The sequence below is a fragment of the Cheilinus undulatus genome, linkage group 4 (assembly GCF_018320785.1).
Source record: "Cheilinus undulatus linkage group 4, ASM1832078v1, whole genome shotgun sequence".
Lineage (NCBI taxonomy): Eukaryota > Metazoa > Chordata > Actinopteri > Labriformes > Labridae > Cheilinus > Cheilinus undulatus.
Genome location: NC_054868.1, coordinates 39,748,524 through 39,771,208, shown reverse-complemented (window position 1 = coordinate 39,771,208; position 22,685 = coordinate 39,748,524). Strand labels below are relative to the sequence as shown.

The following is a 22,685-nucleotide window of genomic DNA, read 5'->3' as shown; positions in this document are numbered from 1 at the left end:
AATACAAAGTTAGCCTCAGCCCACCCCTGAAAGGAGAGCTTGTAAAGATGTTCTACTTTCATTATAGAAACATAAGGCAATTATTTGGAGAAAAGAGAAACGTGGTGTGATTAAGGCACAGTGACCTCTCTGCGTGAAGCTGACAAGGGCAGCATGTATTCTTGATCATCTTCATAATTATAAATATTAACTACATAAACCACACAGCATGGCCAGGCTGCATTACCTGAGACGGTTAACCAAGAATAAGACGTCCATTATTCATTTTAACCTGGACATTGTTTAATTGGCTGCCTATGGTTAGCATTCAGTCAATACATCAATCAGAAGGATTTCAATAAGAACCCATGGATACCAGCTATTCATCTATCCATCAATCAGTCCTAACTAATCTTTATTATGCTCTAGTGCAGTGACTCTAGAAGTTTAGGTCACAACCCCCTGGTGGACCCTGGAGGTACTGCTTGCAAGAGGTAATTTACGATAAATAAAAAACATAAATATTTTTATTTTTTAATTGAAATCACATTTTCAGTGGTCATAGAATACTTCACACATGCATATTAAAAAAGTCCTAGATCTAACAAAACAGATGTACTGTAAAGCAGCGGTTCTCAATGTGGGGGTCAGGACCCCATGAGGGGGTTGCAAGACACTACTTCAGTTTGTTTTATTTTTTAATCTCTTTTTGGATACTGACAAATTTATCAGCCCACTTATCAACTGGAAAAGTTGGTGCTAAACTGCAATGATGGTACAGTAGCATGAAGGAACTTGAAGGTAAATTAGCATGGTTCATGTTACATTATAAACACCTGATTGAGGAAGCAGTGAAGTAACAGTTGTCAGATTCTCTGGTTTTGTATGAGTTCCAGCACCTTGACTATAAAAATATTACATAATAACTTCTGAGCCCCACACACTGAGCTTGATGTTACAGAAACATGGCCATTGTCACAAGAAACAAAGCTGAGACATTCTGCAGATTTATCATCCTAAAATGATAGGTGTTAGGCTAATGTACAGTTACTCATTATTGATGTCATTTTATTGTGCCTTAAAAAATGCTTCTGAGCAATTCATATTAGAAATTCTATAGAACCAACAGACATCTTGATTTTACCCCGTGCGCTCCCTGGAAAACTGTAAATTACTGGTAAGAGAAAAAATAGTTATATTCCCAAAAAAGGAATATTAAAAAACACCTTGAAAAAAGTGTTCTCATACATCTTACCTTTTTGATCACAAAATATGTCAGAAAAATGTTAACAAAGAAGTCAGTACAAGCTGAAAAATGTCCCTTGTCTTACATGCATACCGATACAATCAATGCTTCAGAATTTTTTTAGTGTTTTTTTGTCAATGTTTACATCCTTGACAATACTCAGTCTCTCCAGGATTTCAGAAACCCTGATTTTGCAGCAACTTTTTTTAAATCACATGTTAAGAAGTTTCAATCTCCTCACAACTTTACATATCTGGCTGAACTGGTTTATTTGACAAAGTTTCAATTGCAGACTAAAATTCATCTAGTGGAAAAAATGTGAAGGTTTGTTGGATTTGCTGGACAGCTTTACTGCAACTCCCTGATTGTTCCACGCCAGACAAATCTGGTTATGATCTGAGGAATGTTTCCCTCCTAAAACTTACCTCCGGCCAGAAAAATGATTTTAAGAAACCTCTCATATTGTAAGAACTTAGGAAAGCCCCTTTTGTTGTATTTACATCAGTATGTGCTGCATTCTAGCTGTGCTGCACTCCACCTCAGAAATACTTCTAGTGGGGTAGTGAGTAGGATGATACACACAGAGTAAAACCATGACACAGACATAGCATGGTGCACATGAATGTTGTAAGGTGTGCAGGTTCATAACCAGGTCCTGATGGCTCTCCAGACACTTTTATTTTGGAAAGGGCTAATGATTTTTTCCTTGTTTCCAGATAAATGAACAAAGTACTGAATACACTGTATGTTGACTCACTTGGAAAAACTAAATATCTTGGTGAATGTAGATCCAATGAGTGTTCTCAATACAGAGCTGCACAATAAATCACAATCTCAATGTCAGGCTGTGCAATCGCATAATTGCATAAAGTCTGCAAATAACATTTTCATATACTTTTTGAAAGGCTTACAAAAATAAATTCAGAAAGGCCTTTAAGTTTACAACACTGCCACTATCCCACCTTGTAGATGTACCTTTATTTTCAAAAACGGAAACGCTTTTTTTTTTTTTTTTTTTTTTTAAGTGAAATTGCAATGGCACATTTTTACCAAATTGTGCAGCACTGGCTCTATACCAAATGGGAGTTGCACCACTTACCTTTGGAGTGAATGAAGCTCAAGCACCCACTTCAGATAATCCCTCTGAAGCATCATTATCCTGAATAGGGGTTAACAGGGGTTAAATCAGCATGTCAGCGCTGCTCTGAATGTTGCATTGCTGTTTGAGTGAATAATTCCAGACATAGCTCTTCAGTCTCACATGATCGCTGATCTTTTTCCCTCCCATTAAAAAAGTGGCTTATTTTGCGTATCATAATTAGTCTAACTTGGTTTAAATCTGCCACAACCAAGTTTCCCTGTCAGCAAATGCACTCAGAAATCTAGTTTGCTTCTTTCCTCCTTGGGTAAATGAGCTCTTTTCTCTGGGTTAGATGTCCTGAGGCAGCCACTTGGCAGAGGGTGAAAGAAATGGCAAAAAGGCATCCACACAAGTGGGACATGGGAGCAGATGGGACACTGATTGCAGTGTTGTTTACAGCTGTTGAGGTCCTTTCACACTGCTATATAGAGGTCAAAAACTATGTCTGAGTGCCACATTTCACAGCACAGCCACTGAGATACATGAGCATCTCTGCAGCACAGCACACTGTCAATATTAGCAGTTTAGAGTAGCATGTTATTAGAATTTACTTTGGGGGTTTTAGTTATTTTTGAGGAGGGTGGGGCATAATTTTATCCACTAAAAGATATTATTTTCCTCAAATTGCTCTCAGAGAAAAGTGCAATCTGCACATGCTCACACTTTCATGGCTCAGAGAAAGAGAGGAAGAAATAAAAAGGACAGCAGAAGCGAGAAAGAGAGAGTAACTGGAAGGAAAGCCATCCAACACAAAGGTCTTTGACGATCATTAACATTTCTTTATGCTTGCATTGAATCACTTTATATGGTTTTACCAGGGACGTTGACCATTTAGGATCGCTCCATCAGGGTTCTTACTATAGTCGGTATCTCAAGCATAATAGCCCAGAGCGGCGGGTGAAATATATCCAATGTAATCAACCTTTTGCAAAGGCACCTCAGAAGCACACATTTCAACAGCACAGTGTAATCTAACATAACGGATGGCACCAACTTGCTCTGCACAGACATTACTTCCAATAAAGTATTTGCATGGTGATATCAAGTGACTTTTGTCATTAGCAATAAAAATGCCATACATCTCTGGATGGCAACTTCAAACTTGATGTTTGAAAGATATAGGTGATATTTTCTCTAAAATTAAAAGAGCTGCTTAGTCATGTACGAGTATCTGTTTCTGTCTTTACTCAACGTGTGTCTCAATGAAGTCTCTACCTTTTCTGAAGCACTCCCTGCTTTAAAATCTTTGAAATTTGTGTGACGGCTCATTTCCAGTATGATTGACAGCTTACAATCAGCACCAGCATAAAGGCCATTAAAGGCTGCCTTCAAGTGCTGTCAGAAATCCTGCAATTACAGTTTTAGTACACACAAATGATACGGCAAAGTCGTAAATGTGACACTGAAATAGATTGGCGGTTCCCAGTAAAACCTGAGATGGATGAAAGACTGACTGATTTGAAGTAGACATGGTTAGAACATACAGATGAATTATTTAGACTATTTTACTATTTATTACTATTAATAATTATTCACTTTATGTGCAAGCCTTTTGTGGTGCATTCAAACTACATGATAACAGACACAGTACAAGGTTTACCTTAAAGAAAATGGTTGCCTTTAAATATAAAATTACATTTCTCTATCACTGGGACATCATCTTGACTGCCTAGAGACCATTTATTGTTTTGCTGTCTTATACATCAGATATATTTTGGTGCTACATCTCCTTTCGTTTGTTTTCTGTGGTTGAGTTGAGCCAATAAGGGCTCTTTCAACACAATATCATATGCTTTTTACACATTTTAACATACATTTCTTATATTTTTATTTATAGGAGAGTATACAGTGCTTAACAAATTTATTAGACCACCCTAACCCTAACCAATTACCAAAATCATTTTTTATGTTTCTGCAATGGTTAGTACACCAATATGTAGAAGCTCTTTAACCCAAATGATATTTTTTAATGCTAAAATATAATAATTATTGTTATCTATGAATTTTCAAATTTACTGATTTACAAAAAAAAAATGAAAAAAATAGTAAAGCACATTAATATTTCTTGATGAATATGTCAAATTATAGTTATTTACTTGCATTCCTGAACAGAAAAATGAGTTTTAGTGGTTGAATGTTATGTTTGATTAATTTATGACTTCTCAGAGAAGCCCAGTGAGCCAGCTAAAATTTGGGTCAATTCAGTTTGAAATTCCTCATTCCTGTTTAAAAATGGTAAAATGTGTAGAACTCACTGAAAATGAAAGAGTCCGGATTAAAGCACTTCATGATGCTGGATGATCTTTGAGACAAATATGACAGGTGGTCTAATAAATTTGTTAAGCACTGTATATATACCACAAAATGGAATATGCACATGAACTCCAGAGATTTTCAAGAAAAATTTCATCAGACTGCCACTGAAAGTTTCATATTAACACGTCTCACAGCTCAAAGTTAACTGAGGGAGGGAGGGAACAGCGGAAGAAGTGATACAGTCCACACTGATGGCCATTTTTTTAAGGGCTGTGTTTTGGCAAGACTGTTATTTTAAGCTAGTAAATATAGATAAAACACAACTAAATTAAGCTACTAATCAGGAATAAAGTCCTGCACTATTCTGTTTTAGAAGCTCTAAGTCTTGATGACATTAGACGGTGCAGGTCCTTCCAAGTAAAAAGAAGTATTGACTGTGTTATTATGGTTGCATGAGTAGAGACCAGCGGCAGCTTCAACCAGCCTATTTCCTGTTAGCCGTTAGCTGTAACGCTACTGCTATAATGAGTAGCCATGAGCTTGCAGATTTGTAGTGTTGGTTAAGTATTTCACTAGCATGGCATATCTTGCAAACAACTTAACTCTTGTCTAAGTTTGTACTGTCTTTAATGTTTTGAAGGCAATGAATGCAAACTAAGTCCACACACCATAAGCAACAAGTTCATCCAGGCTGGAGGGCTGGCATGATCTCGTCTAAACAGGAAGAGGAAAGAGTCAAATGTCTGAATGCCTGCTGCCAAGTAGCGGTTGGAGGTTGAAACTACATCCCAAACTCCCACACGAACAAAGTAAATTAATAAATTATGAAATATTGATACACCATTTAAAAATATCGATACAATATTGCACTGTGAAATATAGCGATATTTTAGTGTATCAATGTAACACCTCTAGCTTGTTGCATGTAATAATGACATCATTACGTGCACAAAGATTGCAATGGTTGTGCTGCGGATGCAGGACATAAATGTCATGACCACCTACACACAGTGAGTTTTACTGAGTATTTCCTGCTGTGTTTGTGCATTGGCTCTCTGTGACTTCACACAGAAATTTGAGGCTGGCACAAAAAATTCAGAGTAAAATGAGTGTAAAATTTGCATTTGCACATGCATGCAACTCACCCCTGAAATTTTCAGGACATTTTCAGGGACCTTTTACACATGTAAAAGCACTATGACATTTTTTTTTGGTTGCTTTATTTCTTCAAGGTTTCACATTACTTGCCACAATGTGCACCAGATTAAATGATCTGAATTATAAATCCAACAGGAGGAGGACTACAGTCATATCATCCACTTCCTCCATAAATTTTATTTATAACTTATAATTCTGCAACTTTATAGATCTATAATTAATTTTACTGGGCTCAGATTGGGCTAACACAATATTAAAGAAAATAAAAACCCTTTAAGGCAGCAGAGTTAGTTGTAATTACAACCATTCAGTATAAATCTGAGACATAGATGTCCGATACTACACAACATCCATGTACAGTATGCTTTTTTGTATAATGTGCACTGGTGTGGAGTAGTGATTTGTGTCTCTCACAAACTGAAGGACATAAAAGAGAGATGAACAGACATAAAGCGCTGTGTGTGGGAAGCTGGGGAAACTTATAGAGGGGCTCATTAACAGGGCCTGATCCACAGTGTGTAAAGCACTTTAATGGGATACTGAGTGGATGTGAGTTTTGTCCTCTGTAGGCTCACTTTGTGGACTTTTAAACTCTGTGGAGTTCACGCCAATAAAAGAAGTTTTTGGAAAATCTTCAGTTTAATGTGAACACAACCTTCTCCCTTTCTGTTCCTTCTTAGAATCACAGTCTCTGAGAAACTCTACATGTTACAAGGTGCAGCATTTATATTTCCACCTCTGTAACTCTACAAAGAACAACAGATAGTTTCATTCTCATGATAAACTCAGAAAACCCACAGTCCAAAGATAGTTCCTCTAAGCCCTGTGTAAATAAGGATTTATATAATCATTAAAATGTGGCTAATTTATTAATGTCTCGTCTTGTTAAATATGATGTCACTCTAGCGCTTGATGTATTTTTAATAATGCAAATATTTTAATTAGCCCATCCCCCTCTCTGTGCATGTAATCTCAAGTGTGAAGTGTTTAGTGTTGAATTTTACTGCATTCTGTCTGATGCATCTCTGCTTATTCTGTATAATCAAAGCATCAAATCATATTTTGCACTTTGTATTTCTAATTTAATCAAAAAATACTATGAAGGCTTAAAAAGGTTGTAGACTATGCCAGAATTAGATTAGGTGTTAAATTGAAAAGCAGTCCTATAATTTACCTGGAAAGCAGCTTCTGAAATGATCATCCATATGACAATACCTCATGGCTGTCAAACAGTTATTTTCTAATTATTATTGTCATCATTAATCCCAGAATTTATGTAGTTCATTGAAAATAATTTCATGTTCTCTTTTCCTCACATTTTTGAAATTTTTGTTCATTTTGGATGTTTGTACTGTCTTTAATTAGGATAATTGCCTACCTGATTGGAGGAAGACTTACTTTTACTTTGGAAGATAAAAAACTTTAAGTAAAGATTGTGACATGAACTTAAACAGGGAAAAGGAACTTGTCATTGATTGAAAAATAATTAAGGGAAGAGTAATGTTTGATCACTCCAAATACAGATGACTTTTGACCTGTCCACTCAGCCGTCTGTGAGGCTTTATGACTAAAATGACATATTTAAAGGTGTGGTGTGTTCTAATTTTACATCACTGGGACTGCTGGAAGACGTTGCAGTGGCTTAATGAAAGTGTGCTGAAAGAGACAGTAAAGCATGAAATTAATGCCTTTTTTGAAAAATAAAGCACTAGATATAATCCTCCATCACATTGTGATCAATGCTGGCAGACCAAATTAAAATGCAATAAAAAATCTGTACAAATATGGACAATTTAAACTGATTTGTGTAGAAGAAATGTACATTTTAATGGTCTTTGTTTTTTAACCGAGGGCACTATCTGCTTTTGGGCTCTTTTGTTCGCAGTTAGTAGCGGAGGAAGACGTGTACAGAGATGGTGGGATTAAAGAATCAGAAGCTGAGGATACCTCTTGTTCAAAGTTGGATGTCAACAGGAGGTGAGAAGTAAATGAATAAAATTAATAGTAATAAGTACTTTATTTATATAGGGCCTTTAAAAACAGGGGTTTATAAAGTTATTTAACTGACCCAGCAAAGGCATGAAATCAGTGATTAATAAAATAAACAGTAAACAATGAACCAAACTGAGAAAGACTTAAAAATTAAACAGAAAGCCAAAACAAAGGGAAACACAAGCCAAAAATTTAACACAACTGAAAGGAATGGAAATGACACAAATGATGTTGAAAGGCAAATGAAATAGTAAAGTATGAAACTATCTAGGAAAAACAATAGGGTATGAAATGATAAGAAAAAACACAGACACATATAAGAAGACAAAAACAAACAAAGTACAACCAACGATTGCAGCAAATAATCTGTCACTATGCTGCAAGCCAAGACACGTAAAAATATGAATAACATACACTGGTGAGTAGTTTGGGAATCCTGCTGCTTGAACAGGTGCAAGGATTGAAGAAATGACCATGTGCATTGGTGTTTAAAGGATTTTGGCTGATAATTAACACATTTTAGCCCATTATAATAATCCAACTTTAATAAAAGAAGAAAAGAATGAAAACTTGTATTTTATAATGAAGGAGTTGAGGAAATAAAACCTTTTTCTGTCTGTGTATTTATTTGATTTAGGACTTGTTTTAGAATGTCTTTATTTTGTATAAAAGAGTCAAAAAGCACAATCTCTTAGACACAATAAGCCTTTTTAGAATAACATACCACAGAGTGCCCAGTCACTTTTTAAATAGGAAAAAATACATTGCTTTATTTATTGTATGCTTAAAAATTGGAGAATTGAAAAGTATTGATCCTTTTTGTAGAGAAAAATATGACAGTTATTTTGCATTTTTTTTTTCTACCCACTGACGTAAAAGAAGCATTATTTTTTCTAAACTGACTGCAATTTAATTTCTATTTCAACTTTGGAAAAAATAAGAAACAACAATAAAATGGATACAGATCAAAACATGGATTGGGTATACCGCTGCATCTCTACCCTCCTTCCATTATCAGTAAAGGTTATGAATGAGGTAGCCTGTATAGAGCATACCCAGGGTGGTGCTACTCAGTCACAGTGCCTGATACCAGTGTGTTCTGATATTGTAAGCTGTATAATGTGCATACATTACGTAATGCTTTTGTTACATTGAAGCCATACTGTAGATCTGTGTTTGGGGTTTGATATTGTGTGTGTGCTTGTGTGTGTGTCCTTATTGGTGCTTTGCGATGCATAGCCATTGAGGCCATAATTTAGTCCATTATGTCCTCTGGTTTGCAGTCGTAGCCCCGGGCCTCTGGCACTGAACGTTGTGTCATTTGCTACCAACTGGGTTTTTGATGAGAGTGTGTGACCTCGACGCCTCATCCCTCACCACTGTCTCATTCCCTTTATTTACATCTGTCTTTAGCATTCTAATTACTCTCTTTATTGCTTTAGCCTGGAGGAATCTGTTCTACTGCAGGAGGGGAAAAAGACTAAGGACACTGGAGTTTTAACCAATAATAAGGCAGCATAACTCTCATTACCCATAGGAAAAGATTGGGCCTGTGAGGGTCTGCTGTTATAGGGCTGTGGGTAAAGCAACTATATGGGTTGGTGTCAGTATACAGGGTTTACATGAAGGGCTCCATTTGCCTATCGGATGCGTGCATTTCAAAACAATTTGCCTTCACTTCAAGGTCTTTCTCGGTCAAAAGAAAAATCCTGAAAATAAGCAGTTTTCTAGATTTTTCTTTTGGCGTGATCATACTGAAAGTAAATGTTTAATTAGACTTTAGCCAACGGATAGTTCAGCACGTATTTATTTAAAGTTTATTATCCCAAATTCAGTTTCCCCCTCTTGAAACTGCATTTTTAATTTTATTTCTTAAAAAAACTGCAGGATGCACCATGCATGTCACTATCTCCTATTTTCAGGGACAATATCAATGCAAAAAAACTTAAAAATGTTCTGTCCCCTCCCTCAGAATTTTATGAAATGGCATCAAGAGCAGGCCCAGCAGTCTTTAATGAGCTCTCAACTTTAAAGACTTGAAGGATATTAACAAGCTGCTTGACAAATGGTGCTTAGAAGCACATTAAAGACACAGCTAATGGCGCGCATAATGACGGCTAATTTTCGATCAGATATAAATTAGAGCCCCCAACAGTTATTTGCCTTAAGGACTTTATGTAAATGATTCTGTTCTGTATAAACTGAAAACTGAGGGAGAGTGAGGGAGAGAGAGAGAGAGAGAGAGACTAGCACTCCTTGTGGGTATGATTAATAGATCTGCAACAGAGCCCGGCTGTCAAAGCCCAATGAACACACATCCAGCAGACAGCTCTACCACCTTCTCATTAAGGTCCAATCTCTACCAGGTCTACAGCTTACTCATTCAGAACACCAAAACAGCCTCTGAGAAAGACTGACTCTAAACCTCCACAGCAGCAAAAAGTAAGATCAGGTGAAAAGGGAGACCTGGCTGTTCATAAAAGTGTACATCTAGCCCTTGTTGCTAAATATTTGATGGCTGAAGGCACTTTGAGCCCATCAATTTACACATTAGGTCATAATGTATAACTGAGAACACTGAATTAAATGATGAAGACATTTACTTAATAGCTTGTGTATTCACACACATTGTGAGAAATCCACATATTATGATCTGCCAATCTAGTGTCAAAGGTCCTGCTGTGTATTTTCTAATTTAAACAGAATAAATACACCAGTCTCTACAGTGTGTACATTTACATTAGATATACTGTCTTTGTAACTGCATAATGAGATTTCTTATATCTGATTTAGGAGGTTTATTATTTTTCAGATATGAATAGGGGTTGGACAACATACCCATATGGCAATTTGTTACTGTGTGATACACTTATTAAATACCTGATGTGAAATATTAATATTTTATTTTGGAGAAACAAAAACATATGGTGCTCTTGACAGATTGTCCTGCCTTTATGAGTCTTCATGGTAGCAGCAAGAGGTGAAACTAACACAAACGTTGCAGTGAATACATACATTGACCTCTGTCTTGTAATATATCAGGGCATTTTATTGTGTTCAGTTCATCAGATATCTTGATTTATTATTAAATGATTTTCTTGGGATATCAGTTAGTGCAGAATCATTGTATATCGTGATAATGATACCATACACCCTGTATAGTAGTGTGGTGTTTATCGTACTGGTGGTGGAGTTGCATTATTAATTTTCCTGTGATTCCTTCAAGATTTTAAGCCACGTTTATGTGTTTTGAATTTATCTCATATTCACACAAATAACTCAAATCTAAAAACATAGTCTTTACGTAGTTTTTCTAACACCACTTCACAAGGGAGCACATTGATTTGTTTAAGCTCTTTTGCTAAAACAAGTCTGTTCTTTTGTTCATGTTTGCACTGATTCATTTCAAATTTGACTTTATTCTGTGTCACAGATAATTTCCAAAAGAGGATCTGGCTGACGACCTCTATTTCGGGGCGTTTTTGGCTCATCTATTGCAGACCTCTGCAATGGGGGACCTCAACTGTTGGGCGGGAAGAGCCAGTTCCAGAATGATGTACTGACTAATGTATGTTCTGGTTGCTGTCAGAAGTTACGTCAAGTGGCATTTTTTCCACAACAGCACAATTTTATGAATAAAAACTGCACATTTGCTGAGGGGGATACATTTTAATTTTAGCACACCATATACTAAGGAAACCCCAGGAGAAGAAGGTTTGGTTGCCTAACCTTTAGGATTAGGCACCCAAACCATATAGGGTAAGGGAGAGGGGGATAAAATGAAAAAATAACACACCACAAACGAAGAAAACCCAGAGAGGGTAAGTAACCAAACCCTAAAGGTTAGGGTTAAGGTAAAGGGGAGGGGACGACATTGAAAATAACACTATCAACTAAGGAAAACCCCAACAAAGGTTAGTGCGTCATGTCACATCTCACGGTCAAGGTGGCCCATTGTAGAGGTCTGCAACAGATGATCCCAAAATGCCCATCATAGAGGTCTGCAGATGCCTTTAGAAAATTCAGAGTTTAAATTTTTAGTATTTTTCAGTATGTATCTTGTTTCGACCATTTACAGGAATGAAAAAATTAATGCAGTGGTTTTAAAATATAAAATGTAACATTCAGTTGATCATTTAGATTATAACATTTTTTAGATTATTTTTAAGACAATTTTATTTCCAACAGATGTCCCGTAAACTATTCTTAAGGAAAACAGATGAATCATGAAATCAGAATTTGGTTCTCATAATTATATTAAAGGCTTTTATATTAAAGGCTTTGATTTAATGTGGTTCAGCCCTTTTAGTGCAGAAAGAAGGTAAAATTGAGACGTAATAATCCCAAAGATGGTGGTCACTTTGATGAACTCCCCCGACCTTTTTGTTCATTCAAGTGAGCGGTCTGGAGATGTCATCTGACTTAGATCTTTATTTTCATGGGCGGTCATTTTATCTTGAAGGACACTTCCTACTCCCCTAGCTGCTATAAAAAGTACTGCAAACTGTCAATAATATTGGTGGCAATAATATATACTGATATATTGAAATGAATAAATCCCTTAAACAAACATACTGACTCTTTGATGAGTACTCACCATGTTGGAGATACTGCAACAGTCTAGCAGGGTGTAGACGCTATCCGCCTCAAGCTAAAGAATACGAATGTTAATATGTTGAAGAATAAAATCCACAAATTTGCATCATGGCTTCTGCTGTACTGACAAAAATTAAGTATCTCCAAAAGCCAGACTTGAGATGTTTTAGGTCTTTTAGATGTGTGATGAAAGTATGAAATGTGGGGGGAAAAAGAGAAATCTATAAATCTCTAGGGAAAAGACAGAATCTTGGTTATGCATCAGAAATCATTATTTAGGTTTTGGCCACATGTCAAGGGTGACTGAGGCCTCTCAGCACCCACCTTTAATCACGCCCCTGAGCTATTTCACTGATGGTGGCTGGAAATGCTTCCAACTGCCCTCAATTAAAAAGGGGCTTCTTAAAAAGTAAAAAATAAAATTGTGTGTTTTGGGGGGAATTTTCACAAATTCAGCAACTCTTAAAATATGATGTTCACACTTTACACAAACCATTTCTCTTTTTTCATTCATTGGAAAAATATATGGTGTTAAAAGCACTCAAAATCAAAGCAATAAGTCTGAATCCATCCATCTTATACATTTTTAATATGGCATCAGTTCTCGTCTACGCATGTGTGGAGATTGCCCAATGTTTTACGTATTTGTATTTTCTACGTTACATGTTAAAGTGAAAGGCCTTGTTCTTGTAATATTCGTTTCTGTTTATCTGGCTAAAAATGAGCTGAATTTCTGGCGTTCATCTTTGTAATAAATGTTTTGATATTTTTTATTAGCATGGTAATCAGCTTTAATCCGCACCAACGACAAAGATTTTAATCGTTTTCTTGTCGTCGTTAAAAATAAAACCAGATTCTGTATTTGAACTAAACGTATGCCTGCCCCTGGCATCAACTCGTCTGTTTATGAGCGTGCGCGTGGTTGGTACGCATGTGCGCGTGCGATCGTATTAGAGCGCGCTGAGAAAAGGAGAGAGAGATGAAGCTATTTCATTGGCAGATCCAGTGTGGCTTCCCCTCCTTTTGCATGCCATCCTGGATCAAAAAAGTATCCCACCGAAAATCCTTCTAGCCATCCACTGCCTGCCCCATCGATTAGTTTCTGGAAAACACTTAACAAACTAATGACTATTGATGGCTGATTAATATTGCATCAACAACAACTGATTGGCGACAGTATCAAATGGCGATTGCCGCTTAACATCCAAGCAGCAGCCATGTGATGTGACGGGGGTGTTGCACAGTGTTTCTGGCGGTGCAGGAAGGAGCCCAACAGATGATAAATAAAGGACTTATATGTTGTGTCGCGCGCTCACTTTATGGCTCGTCTAATTCGAGAGCAGCCTGCGCGTCTTTGAAGGCAGACACTTGGCGTAAATGTACAGTTAAAATATTCTACTCTCAGGTCCCCAGGCGGAGCTCCGACAGTCCCTGGCCTCATTAAAATTTCATCAGCATCCCTGTGAAAGAGGGGGAAATGTTCAGGGGAGAGAGAAAAATAAAACAGAGGGCGTAATTATAACAAAAGGAAACAGCGCTGCCCCTTTCGTTTTGTAGAAAAGGCTCCCGTGTCGTCATATATGGACGCTTCAATGTATGGAGCGCGTGCGTCTGTGGCTTTAAGGTAAACTGTTTGCTTCACGTATTTATTATATAAAAAAGGGGACCTTCGATTTTTTTTTTTTTCTCTCATTGTGCTGCTGAGGCCTTTTTTGCTCCGCGCGTGTGTTTACGGTGGTGGGGCCACATCGATTCGCTATCAAAGAATTCAGATCGATTTTAGCCAAATATGTGAAATAAAGCAACAGCAGCAGTCTGGGAGAGAGTCTGTCTGTCTGTCTCTCTCTGTGTGTGTGTGTGTGTGTGTGTGTACAGGTCTCGCGCTTGTCAAGCAGCAGCAGTGAGCCTCACTGCATAAAGTTAATTTCAATTCCCGATGAGACCCTCACGCGCAGCCCTCCCTGACCAGCGGTAATTAACAGGGATGGCTAATGACTGCTTAACTCGCTCTTCATAATTATCTGCTTTTCATAATTCGATGTGTAATTTAATAATTCGCTCTTATTAACGTATTAAGTGAATGGCTCATTTAGGGGAAATTAGAAGCACTCACCAGGAGCATCTTTTAATTGATGAACCATCATGGCTGTCTCATTAATAACGCTCGTTTTGATTCTCTTAATTTGTCACGAGCACGGCGCTGTTTGCTTTATGGAGAGGCGTCATGGAGGCGTTATTTTACACTTTGAAGACATTTTTTATTTTATTTTGAAGACGTTGGGTTGATTTTAAAATATATTTGTCTCACTTTAAATGAATTTAACACCTTTTTACCGTTTTTAAACATAGGCTGGAACATTGTTGTGTCGTGATGTTAACACTTTTATCAGAAAACCTGTCTTTTGTGGTTGTAAAATAATAACACGTTTACACATTATTTTACACGGCCAAAGTTTTTTTTTTTTTTAGGTAATAGTATTTTTTGTTTAAGTTTTTCCAAACTTTGTTTTTCATTCTGCTGTTTATTTATTTATTTATTTATTTATTTATTTATGATTAAATGAGCCTAATAATGGCATGCAGATGTATTCCAGGTGCTGTGAATGATCAGTGTAAAGGTGGAGGACAGCTTTCAGAAATGCTAATGTCTGGCTCGTGCAGCCTCTCAGGTATCTGTCCATGGTGCTGAAACGCTAACTCAGCGCTCAGCCAGCCAGTCAGCCCTGAAGCCCACAAACAGCAACTCTGCTCTGGACATGACACTCAAACTACTCCCCCCTTATTTTCTCTCCTTTACCCCCCTCCTCCCTCATATCTAACTTCTTAGCAGAGGTTTTGCATCAAAGCCTGAGCCTGTTATGCCCCGCATGCACGCACGCACGAGCGCAGCACGTTAGAGTGTGTATTTAAATAGAGACGGGCACGTTGGCAGGCGAGCTGTTTTTCTGGCGGGCTGACATCTGGCAAGTCTGAGCTCCAGGGACCCATCCAGCTCTCCATAGACCTCCTGATTAGACTCTAATAGAATATTAGCATTTGCTCTCAGGTAAGGCAACAGTGAGCTGCATAAGCTGGAGGAGCCACGTGTGTCTTTAACATTGAAGGGATAGAAGAAGAGGCTTTCTCCTGTGTGGGCCTGCTTTATGAGGAGGCCTGGAGGAGGAAAGTACTGAGGCAAAAAAGATATTCTAATCATTTCATTTCTTACATTAGCAAGCAATGAGAGAAAGGGGATTTGGTGTCTTGCTAATGGGCCCCTAAAATCAAATCTGGCACCTTTAGGTGTCCACAAAGTCACGCTACCTGTAAAATGTTGTCAGTATTGGTAGTCATATAAATCCCCACAACATGTTAAAAGCTCAGCAGCCCTCAGCTAAAGCGTTCCCATCCTCCTCATCAATAAATAAAGAGATGAATAAATAAAAGAATATTAATACGTCTGGTCTGGATGATACACAGTGTAGTCATGGAAAAAACATCCGATTAAATGTTAAATTTTGTTCTTTAATGAAACACATATTGCAGTTCAATAATAATTAATTAAATTAAAATTACATGGATGTCATAAATTAATGGAATAATTTAACCAGGGAACCAAAAATCAAAATCAACATACATTACAGAAAGAAGTAACCTCAGCTAAAACAGCAATACAGCAAAAACCTGTACGGATATATTTATGTGCATCGACTGATTCCAATGAAATATTTACATTGTACACGTATACTTCCATGAAGCTGTTTTCTTTTCTCTTCAAGAAAAAACATTTTACTTAAACAAGGTGATTTTTTTTAACAAGCAACGACTTCGTAATGATGCGCGTATATTTATACAAATAAATAGCAGAAAAGAACATACATAAAATAATTTAAAAAAGAGAATACTATCTCATATATATCTCGATTGTACCATCTCAAATGTTAGAAATGAAAAATTAGTGACTGTAAAATTTCACAGTCTGTTTCCCTTTAAAAGCAGAACAACACTTGCTGTCAGAATTTGATTTTCTCAGGCGAAACGAGGAGGGAGGGGGAATCCCAATAAATATATAATGAAGTAAACATGACCTCACTCAATAAATAGTTCATAAGACACCGGCCCACGCTGGAGTGTAAACTTATTGCAGCCGGTGAGAGAAATCATATTTTTTTCATTCTCAAAATCCGTGAAAACCTTACAAGTGACGTCTTCATCTCCACACACTGAGGCCTTAGAAGCATCATCATAAAAACAAACAATAGCCCAAGCAGGGTATCTTCAAAACAGATCCCTGACTTTGTTTACACAAAATAAGTGGAATTAATTACACATTTAGACACAAAATGAAGTGTGTGACAAGTAAATAATTCATTTACACAGGGCTATTTGGCAGTAATCTAATATTAGCTTGTGTGTTGTCCCTTTAATCCCCCTCGTGGACCCTGAATAAATTTCAGACTGCATCGTCACCAACTCAGAGGGAAAATCGTAGCTTATCCTATAAGCCAAAAATAAACACCAAGAGTCACCAAACCAAGTGCTTTGAGTTCACCTAGCCCCGCTGTGTGGAGAGAACTATCTTCATTGGGGGGTGTTTCTGCCTACGCGAGCTAAAATAGTCCTCATTTGAAATTAATAGTAAGTAAAAATTAAAGCAGAGTCCTGTAAGTCATTAAAAAGGTGAAGCAGAGTAAGTGTGGAAACTGTGTTCTTACTTGCTCTTCAAACGATGCTTCAACTTGACTCCACGTCTCCTCTCTCAGCGAGTAAAAGACGTGACTGTGGGCGCATTTTTTTCGTCAGTCATTAGTTCAATTTGAGGAAGTTCAAAGCACAGAGTCATCGATGATTGAAAAAAAGGTGTGAGATAGGAAATATGATACAAATCGTCTCTAAACAGTTCCCAAGTCTTTTTCTAGCGGGTGCTCGGTTTAAAGCGATTCTTAGACGCATGCAGAGTATTTCATCCGTTTCTGTTTCTGTCGCTGGTTGCAAAACCAGACCCGCACCACGTTCTTTTTCAGGTCCAGCTTCTCTGCGATCGCTGCGATTTTCTCCGAGGAGGGACGCGGTTGGATGGCGAAATAGGCCTCCAGTGATCTCTTCTCCGGCGCGGCTATCGACGTGCGCTTCCGCTTCTTCTCCGCGCCGTTGAACAACTCGGGTTTGTTAAGTTTCTCCCTGTGTGTTTTCTCCGCTTCCTCCAGCCACGCTTGCAGGATGGGCTTCAAAGCGATCATGTTATTGTGAGAGAGCGTGAGGGACTCGAATCGGCAGATGGTGCTCTGGCTGAGGGAGCCCACCCCAGGAATCTTAAGGCTGGCTAAAGCTGCCCCTACATCCGCCTGGGTAACCCCGAGTTTGATTCGTCTCTGTTTAAATCGCTCCGCGAACGCTTCCAAGTCCCTGGGATCGGCGTCCACGTCGCTCATGCCCATGTGCGGTGGTAGCCCGTGGGCATGAGCCATGTTGATAGCCGCCTGGTGCATGTGGTTCATGCCCGCCATGTGGGCAGGGTGCGCAGGCGTGGAAACCACCGAGCCATCCGGCCCCGCCATGGCTCCTAGCGCCAGTCCAGGGGTGATGTGGTCCAGCAGGTCCCCCTCCAGCGCCTGGTGGGGCTGGTGGTGGTGATGATGGTGGTGGTGATGGTGGTGGCCAGCCAGGGCGGAAGGATGAGAAATAGGCACCGAGGATGAGGAGGAGGAAGACGAGGTGCAGGGCAGAGTGTTCATGGTGTGGTATGTGGCGTCCGGCTTGAAGGGGCTGTGATGTGGAGGGTGGTGGTGGCTCTTGGTCTGCGAGACTATATCCACCGCCGCGAGAGCTTCAGCCCGGGCCAACAAACTCTCATCCAAGCCTCCGAATATATTGCTCTGCAATTGCAAATAGAATGCACACATAACTGTCAGCAGGGAATTCTCCCTCCACTCCTCGGTTTAAAACATTTCCAGAATGAGAAAAAAAAAGAAATCCTAAAAAAGGGGAGCACACAAAACAAGACACATGCAACATCCCAGGTCATAAAAATTAATACGAGAGGCAAAGCCGGCTGAATACATAAGTTGAGCAGTGGAAAAAAATATGGAGGTGTTGGGTGATTTGCTGTGCAGACATGAAAAAAACATCAAGCAAAAAAAAAGTGGGCTGTCAAAATGTGCCTTTAAGCAGTGATTATGCAGAATACGTACCGGTGGGGTTGGGAGACAGGCTCTGCGCATCGCCTCCGAGCTGCTGCTGCCGCTGCTGCTGATGATGGTGCTGCTGTGTCGGGAGGACGAGCACGAGGACGAGGGTGCATTGGAAGTCAAGGTGGAGGACGAGGAGGAGTGCAACGAGTACTTGGGTTCGGGCAAGCTGGTGTGGGCCATGGCGAAAGGCTGCTTGCTGTTCAGAGACATCATCATCATATTTGCGGGCGTCCGAGCCTCGGCAAGTTCCTTTTAATAAGTTAAGACTCCGCCTCCTCGGTGCGGAGTTGAAGCCCAATTGCTTCGCAGGAATCTCAAGTCACTGTCGAGTAAAAGTGCACGGCTGAAGACGGTCCAACACTCAAGTTATCACATCTATTTATTATAACTAGCGGAGGTCTTTTGGCACATGAGATTAGCCATGCAACTGAACGCAGCAGGTACCTTGTTTTTCCTTGCTGGACTTGTGGCGCGAATAAAAACCTTTGTTTTTGTTTTTTTTTTCTCCTTCAACCGCCTCCACCTTGTTTTGAACCTATTTTTTTTTGCCTTGGATTTTTTTGCGGAACTCCTGAAAAAACGACGCCAGAAAAAAAGTTTCTTCTCGTCTCCTAGGATTTCCAAAACGACTTCAAGTTTTTGCCGCTTTCGTTGACCTGTTATTTTTTTTTTTTTTTTTTGGTCAAAAGTTTCCGTCTTGAAATAAGCGTAAGTGAGCAGTAATGGCGGTGACAGTCTCAGTAGCTACTGTACCTCCTCGACTACGTTGAATGCTGCGGGGACCCGAACTGCCTCTGCTCTGAGGCGAAGGGCAGACTGAGTCTCTCTCCGCCTCTCTCTCTCTCTCCCTCCCTCTCTTACTCTCTCTCTTCCACACACACCCTCTCTCTCTCTCTTTCTACAGCTCCCTGTTCGTCTCTCACCCTCTCTCTCACACACACACACTCACACTCTTTCCAGCTGTACCTGAAAAACCCTTTCATGATTTATTATTCTTCATTAGCCCCACCACCACCACCACCACCCTCACCGCCGCCGCCGCTGGGGACTCTGCGCATGGGCAGTGTGCGACAAAGCATTTATTTCAAATGACTCTACTTCTTAGCACCTTGTTACAACCAGGGCGTCTTATTAAGTTAAGCGATTTAAAAATATATATATTTTCTTTAATTTGAATAATTTTCTGCTTATCTAAAAGTACTGTGGAATATTTTAAAGAAGTTTCAAAAATATCCAAACGTTATCCGGATTTTCATAATAGCATGGACAGCTCCATTCCATCTATTATAGTAAAAATAACATCAACATTGTCATCTTAAATGCTAAATTTATATTATTTGAACATAGGACTTATAATAAGAATAAGAACAACACATTTTAATGTGACTGGCACCTGCTAGAATTAAAGGCCTGTTTATCTCTAAACGTTATTAAAGGGACGTTAAATTTTATCGTCTTATTTTTTATTTTGTTGCTTTAACTTCACTATTTATATTGAAAAAACTTGCACAAAAGCATAAAAAAAAATCATTTTTTTTAAGAAAAAAAAAAACAACTTATTTTGCATTATTTTGAAATGTTAGGTGCGTGTTGCTCACACGCAAAAAGACCACTAGTTACGTAATAGGCGTCCATAAATGGCCATAAAATAATTAGCATTATTTTATAATATAATGTACTCTATTCACAGCAGGATGTTATCTTATATCTCCTCTAATTAAGCCACATCCTCACTCACGTGATTAAAACGTTTAATATCGTCGTAATGAACGAGAGGTGTGTGATGTGATCCTTTAATATGGTCACGTCTATAGGGTGACATCATGTAGGTCTCCTGGAGGTGAGCTCATGGAACACAAGAACACTTGTCTCCTTTTTTTTTCTGTGTGCTTTTATTTTTAAAAACACACCTTTCCCTCCTCACACGTGCTGACATCTTATCACACTCCTGGCGCAACGCTTGACCCCTTAATCACCAGTAATGTGTTAATAATATACATCGCTAATGGTGGGGATTCAATTGCACGTTTCACGGGGGATTATTATGTGTGATCTCCTCCTTATCATGGCCTTCACATACATGTCTCTGTATGTGTCCACAGCCTGCGTGTGCACCGCTGCAATAAAAGTCTGAAAGCATTTAAATCGAGGCACCGATGCTGCAGCGTTAACGTGCAGGCGCCTCACGCGCTCCAAATGCGCACGCTGTATTTTTGTGAGCGTCAAAGAAAGTGTCAGCCCCCCCCCCCCCTTTTTTTTCCTCGTCATTTTTCTATATTTTGATGCACATTGACTTTTTATGTCCCAACCGCTGTTGGTGTTGCAGCATAGCCTTTTTCTTTTACATTACATTGGAGCCATGCAGCTGCAGAAATATGTTGCCTCCCCAGCGGGGAAAAAACAGGCGCTGCTGCAGCCACCTCCTGCAGACACCAGGAGACAAGAGATCAGGCTCAAGAGACATCAAGGAGCAATCAGTGTCTGCTCACATATACCGACAGACTGATTTATGATGAAACTTTAAAGAAATCATTTATATTTCACCACCTCTAAATTGGTGTATGAAATTTTCATCCACAATGAAACACACACAAAAAAAGTATATCTTAAGTCAAATAAATCAGTTGGAGCTGCTCCAAAGCAATTGACTTTGAAGTACATTTTCAGCACTTTTCCTGTGCTCACGTACCTGAGGCTTTTTACTTCCCATGCCAAGAGCTCACTCAACGTTTGAGGGAGGACAGTAAGTCAAAGTGATTAACAGAATCACATCTGAAGGCTCTGACATGGCTGATAGAAACACAGTAAGCCTGGAATTTTCAGCCAGAACCACCAACCTTTTTGCAAAAAAAAAAAAAAAAAAAAATGTAGAAAAAATTAAAAATGTTCAATTTCTTTCATTGGTTGTACTTGCTTTATAAGCACTGCACATCAAATTTATTAATCTCATCTTAAATAATTTATTAGAAGTAATAATTTAGGACCAAATTCTGTTTTTAACCACAGAGTTAAGTGGCATTTAAGTATTGTTCAAATAACTATTTTTATTTATAAAGGGACCGACCAATGAGAGACACTCCACACTCTGAAAAAAGGCTGGCTTTTATTTTACTTTTTCAAAATTTCCTGCAGAATCCCCTCCAGATCAGTAGGTTTCTGGCCTGAATTTGCGTCACCGCACTGATACAATAATTGGAGGGTATGTTGCTATCACACAAAGGTTTGCCTCAATGCTGGAAGGAGCATTCCTACCTTTAAAAAACACCAACCCTCAATAGACTAGTGAAAATAAAAGATTTGCCTCACTTCAAGGAGATGTACTACATCTAAATAAATCGGCAGTGCCTAAAAACAAAAGTAAAGCCCAGGTAAAAGAGAGCGCACATGCAGCAGAGCTTGATATAACTCAGGTGACTTGTTTGCTTTTTTCCTCCTCACTCTCTCACTTCCATCTGAATCAAGGCGTGCTGCAGAGGTGCCTGTGTGCTTTACACAAAGACATACTCCTCTCAGTCTCCCTCAGGAGCTCTCCACGTTAACAATCCCAATTACACCGAGACCACCAGAGACAGCTGTTTTTATTACAGAACCGCTCCTTTGTGCCGCCAACAAGGTATCCTCACTCCTGCACTGAACACAGAGAGAGAAAGCTGCTCGGAGAGACAGAGAGGAGAGGGAGAGAGGAGTGTGGAAGTGAAGTGGATGAAGTCTCTTAGCTGCTCGCACTGCTGATGCCTTTATTCACAGCTCTTCCCCCCACCCCTTTCTGATCTCGTGGAGCTCTTTACATGTCGGAGCAGAAGGTCAATGCTTGTTGGGAGAGGGTCTACAAAGAGATCAGGATCTAACTCAAGGCAACAGCAAATCACACAAAGAAGGAGGGGGGGGGGTTGTTTCAGCCACTGACAGCAGTGCGTTTTTTTATTCATCTGCTTTACCTGGGAAATGTGACAGGTTCCAGGAGGAACATTGTGGCTTTAATGTGTTGTTTAAATGCATGCAACAAAAAGTAAAAGCCTTCAGGATTCACTAAATGTCACACTGTACTGGAGCTCTCACAGGGAACAAGTGGATCAGCACTTGAGAAAATGAAAGAGGTTTAAAAAACTGCACTAGTTGCAACTCAGCTGGTATACAAACAGTGAGA

The 22,685-nt window shown here is 39.0% G+C and overlaps 1 protein-coding gene and 1 long non-coding RNA gene across 2 annotated transcripts in view; one reads left to right on the top strand and one right to left on the bottom strand.

Annotated features, from left to right (window-relative positions):
- LOC121508955 overlaps window positions 1–11,368 on the top strand; it is an 87,584-nt gene extending 76,216 nt beyond the window's left edge. Inside the window, exons 5-6 of the long non-coding RNA XR_005991835.1 lie at window positions 7,666–7,757; window positions 11,206–11,368. This is a non-coding gene — a long non-coding RNA (uncharacterized LOC121508955). The remainder of the gene's footprint in view (window positions 1–7,665; window positions 7,758–11,205) is intronic.
- Window positions 11,369–15,898: 4,530 nt separating this feature from the next.
- Window positions 15,899–19,098, bottom strand: pou4f2 (POU class 4 homeobox 2). The gene is made up of 2 exons (XM_041785709.1): window positions 18,539–19,098; window positions 15,899–18,223 (listed from the first exon to the last, which is right to left on the bottom strand). Exons 1-2 carry the CDS (start codon window positions 18,755–18,757, stop codon window positions 17,291–17,293), a joined length of 1,152 nt encoding a protein of 383 aa, XP_041641643.1. The 5' UTR covers window positions 18,758–19,098; the 3' UTR covers window positions 15,899–17,290.
- Between the last annotated feature and the right edge of the window lie 3,587 nt (window positions 19,099–22,685).

What these genes read in the sequence shown, in the direction of transcription:
- pou4f2 (XM_041785709.1), bottom strand. Translation starts at nt 18,757, where the DNA reads ATGATGATGATGTCTCTGAACAGCAAGCAGCCTTTCGCCATGGCCCAC. An exon ending in CCTGTCTCCCAACCCCACCG is followed by an intron (nt 18,224 to 18,538) that starts GTACGTATTCTG and finishes TTGCAATTGCAG; the next exon opens with AGCAATATATTCGGAGGCTT.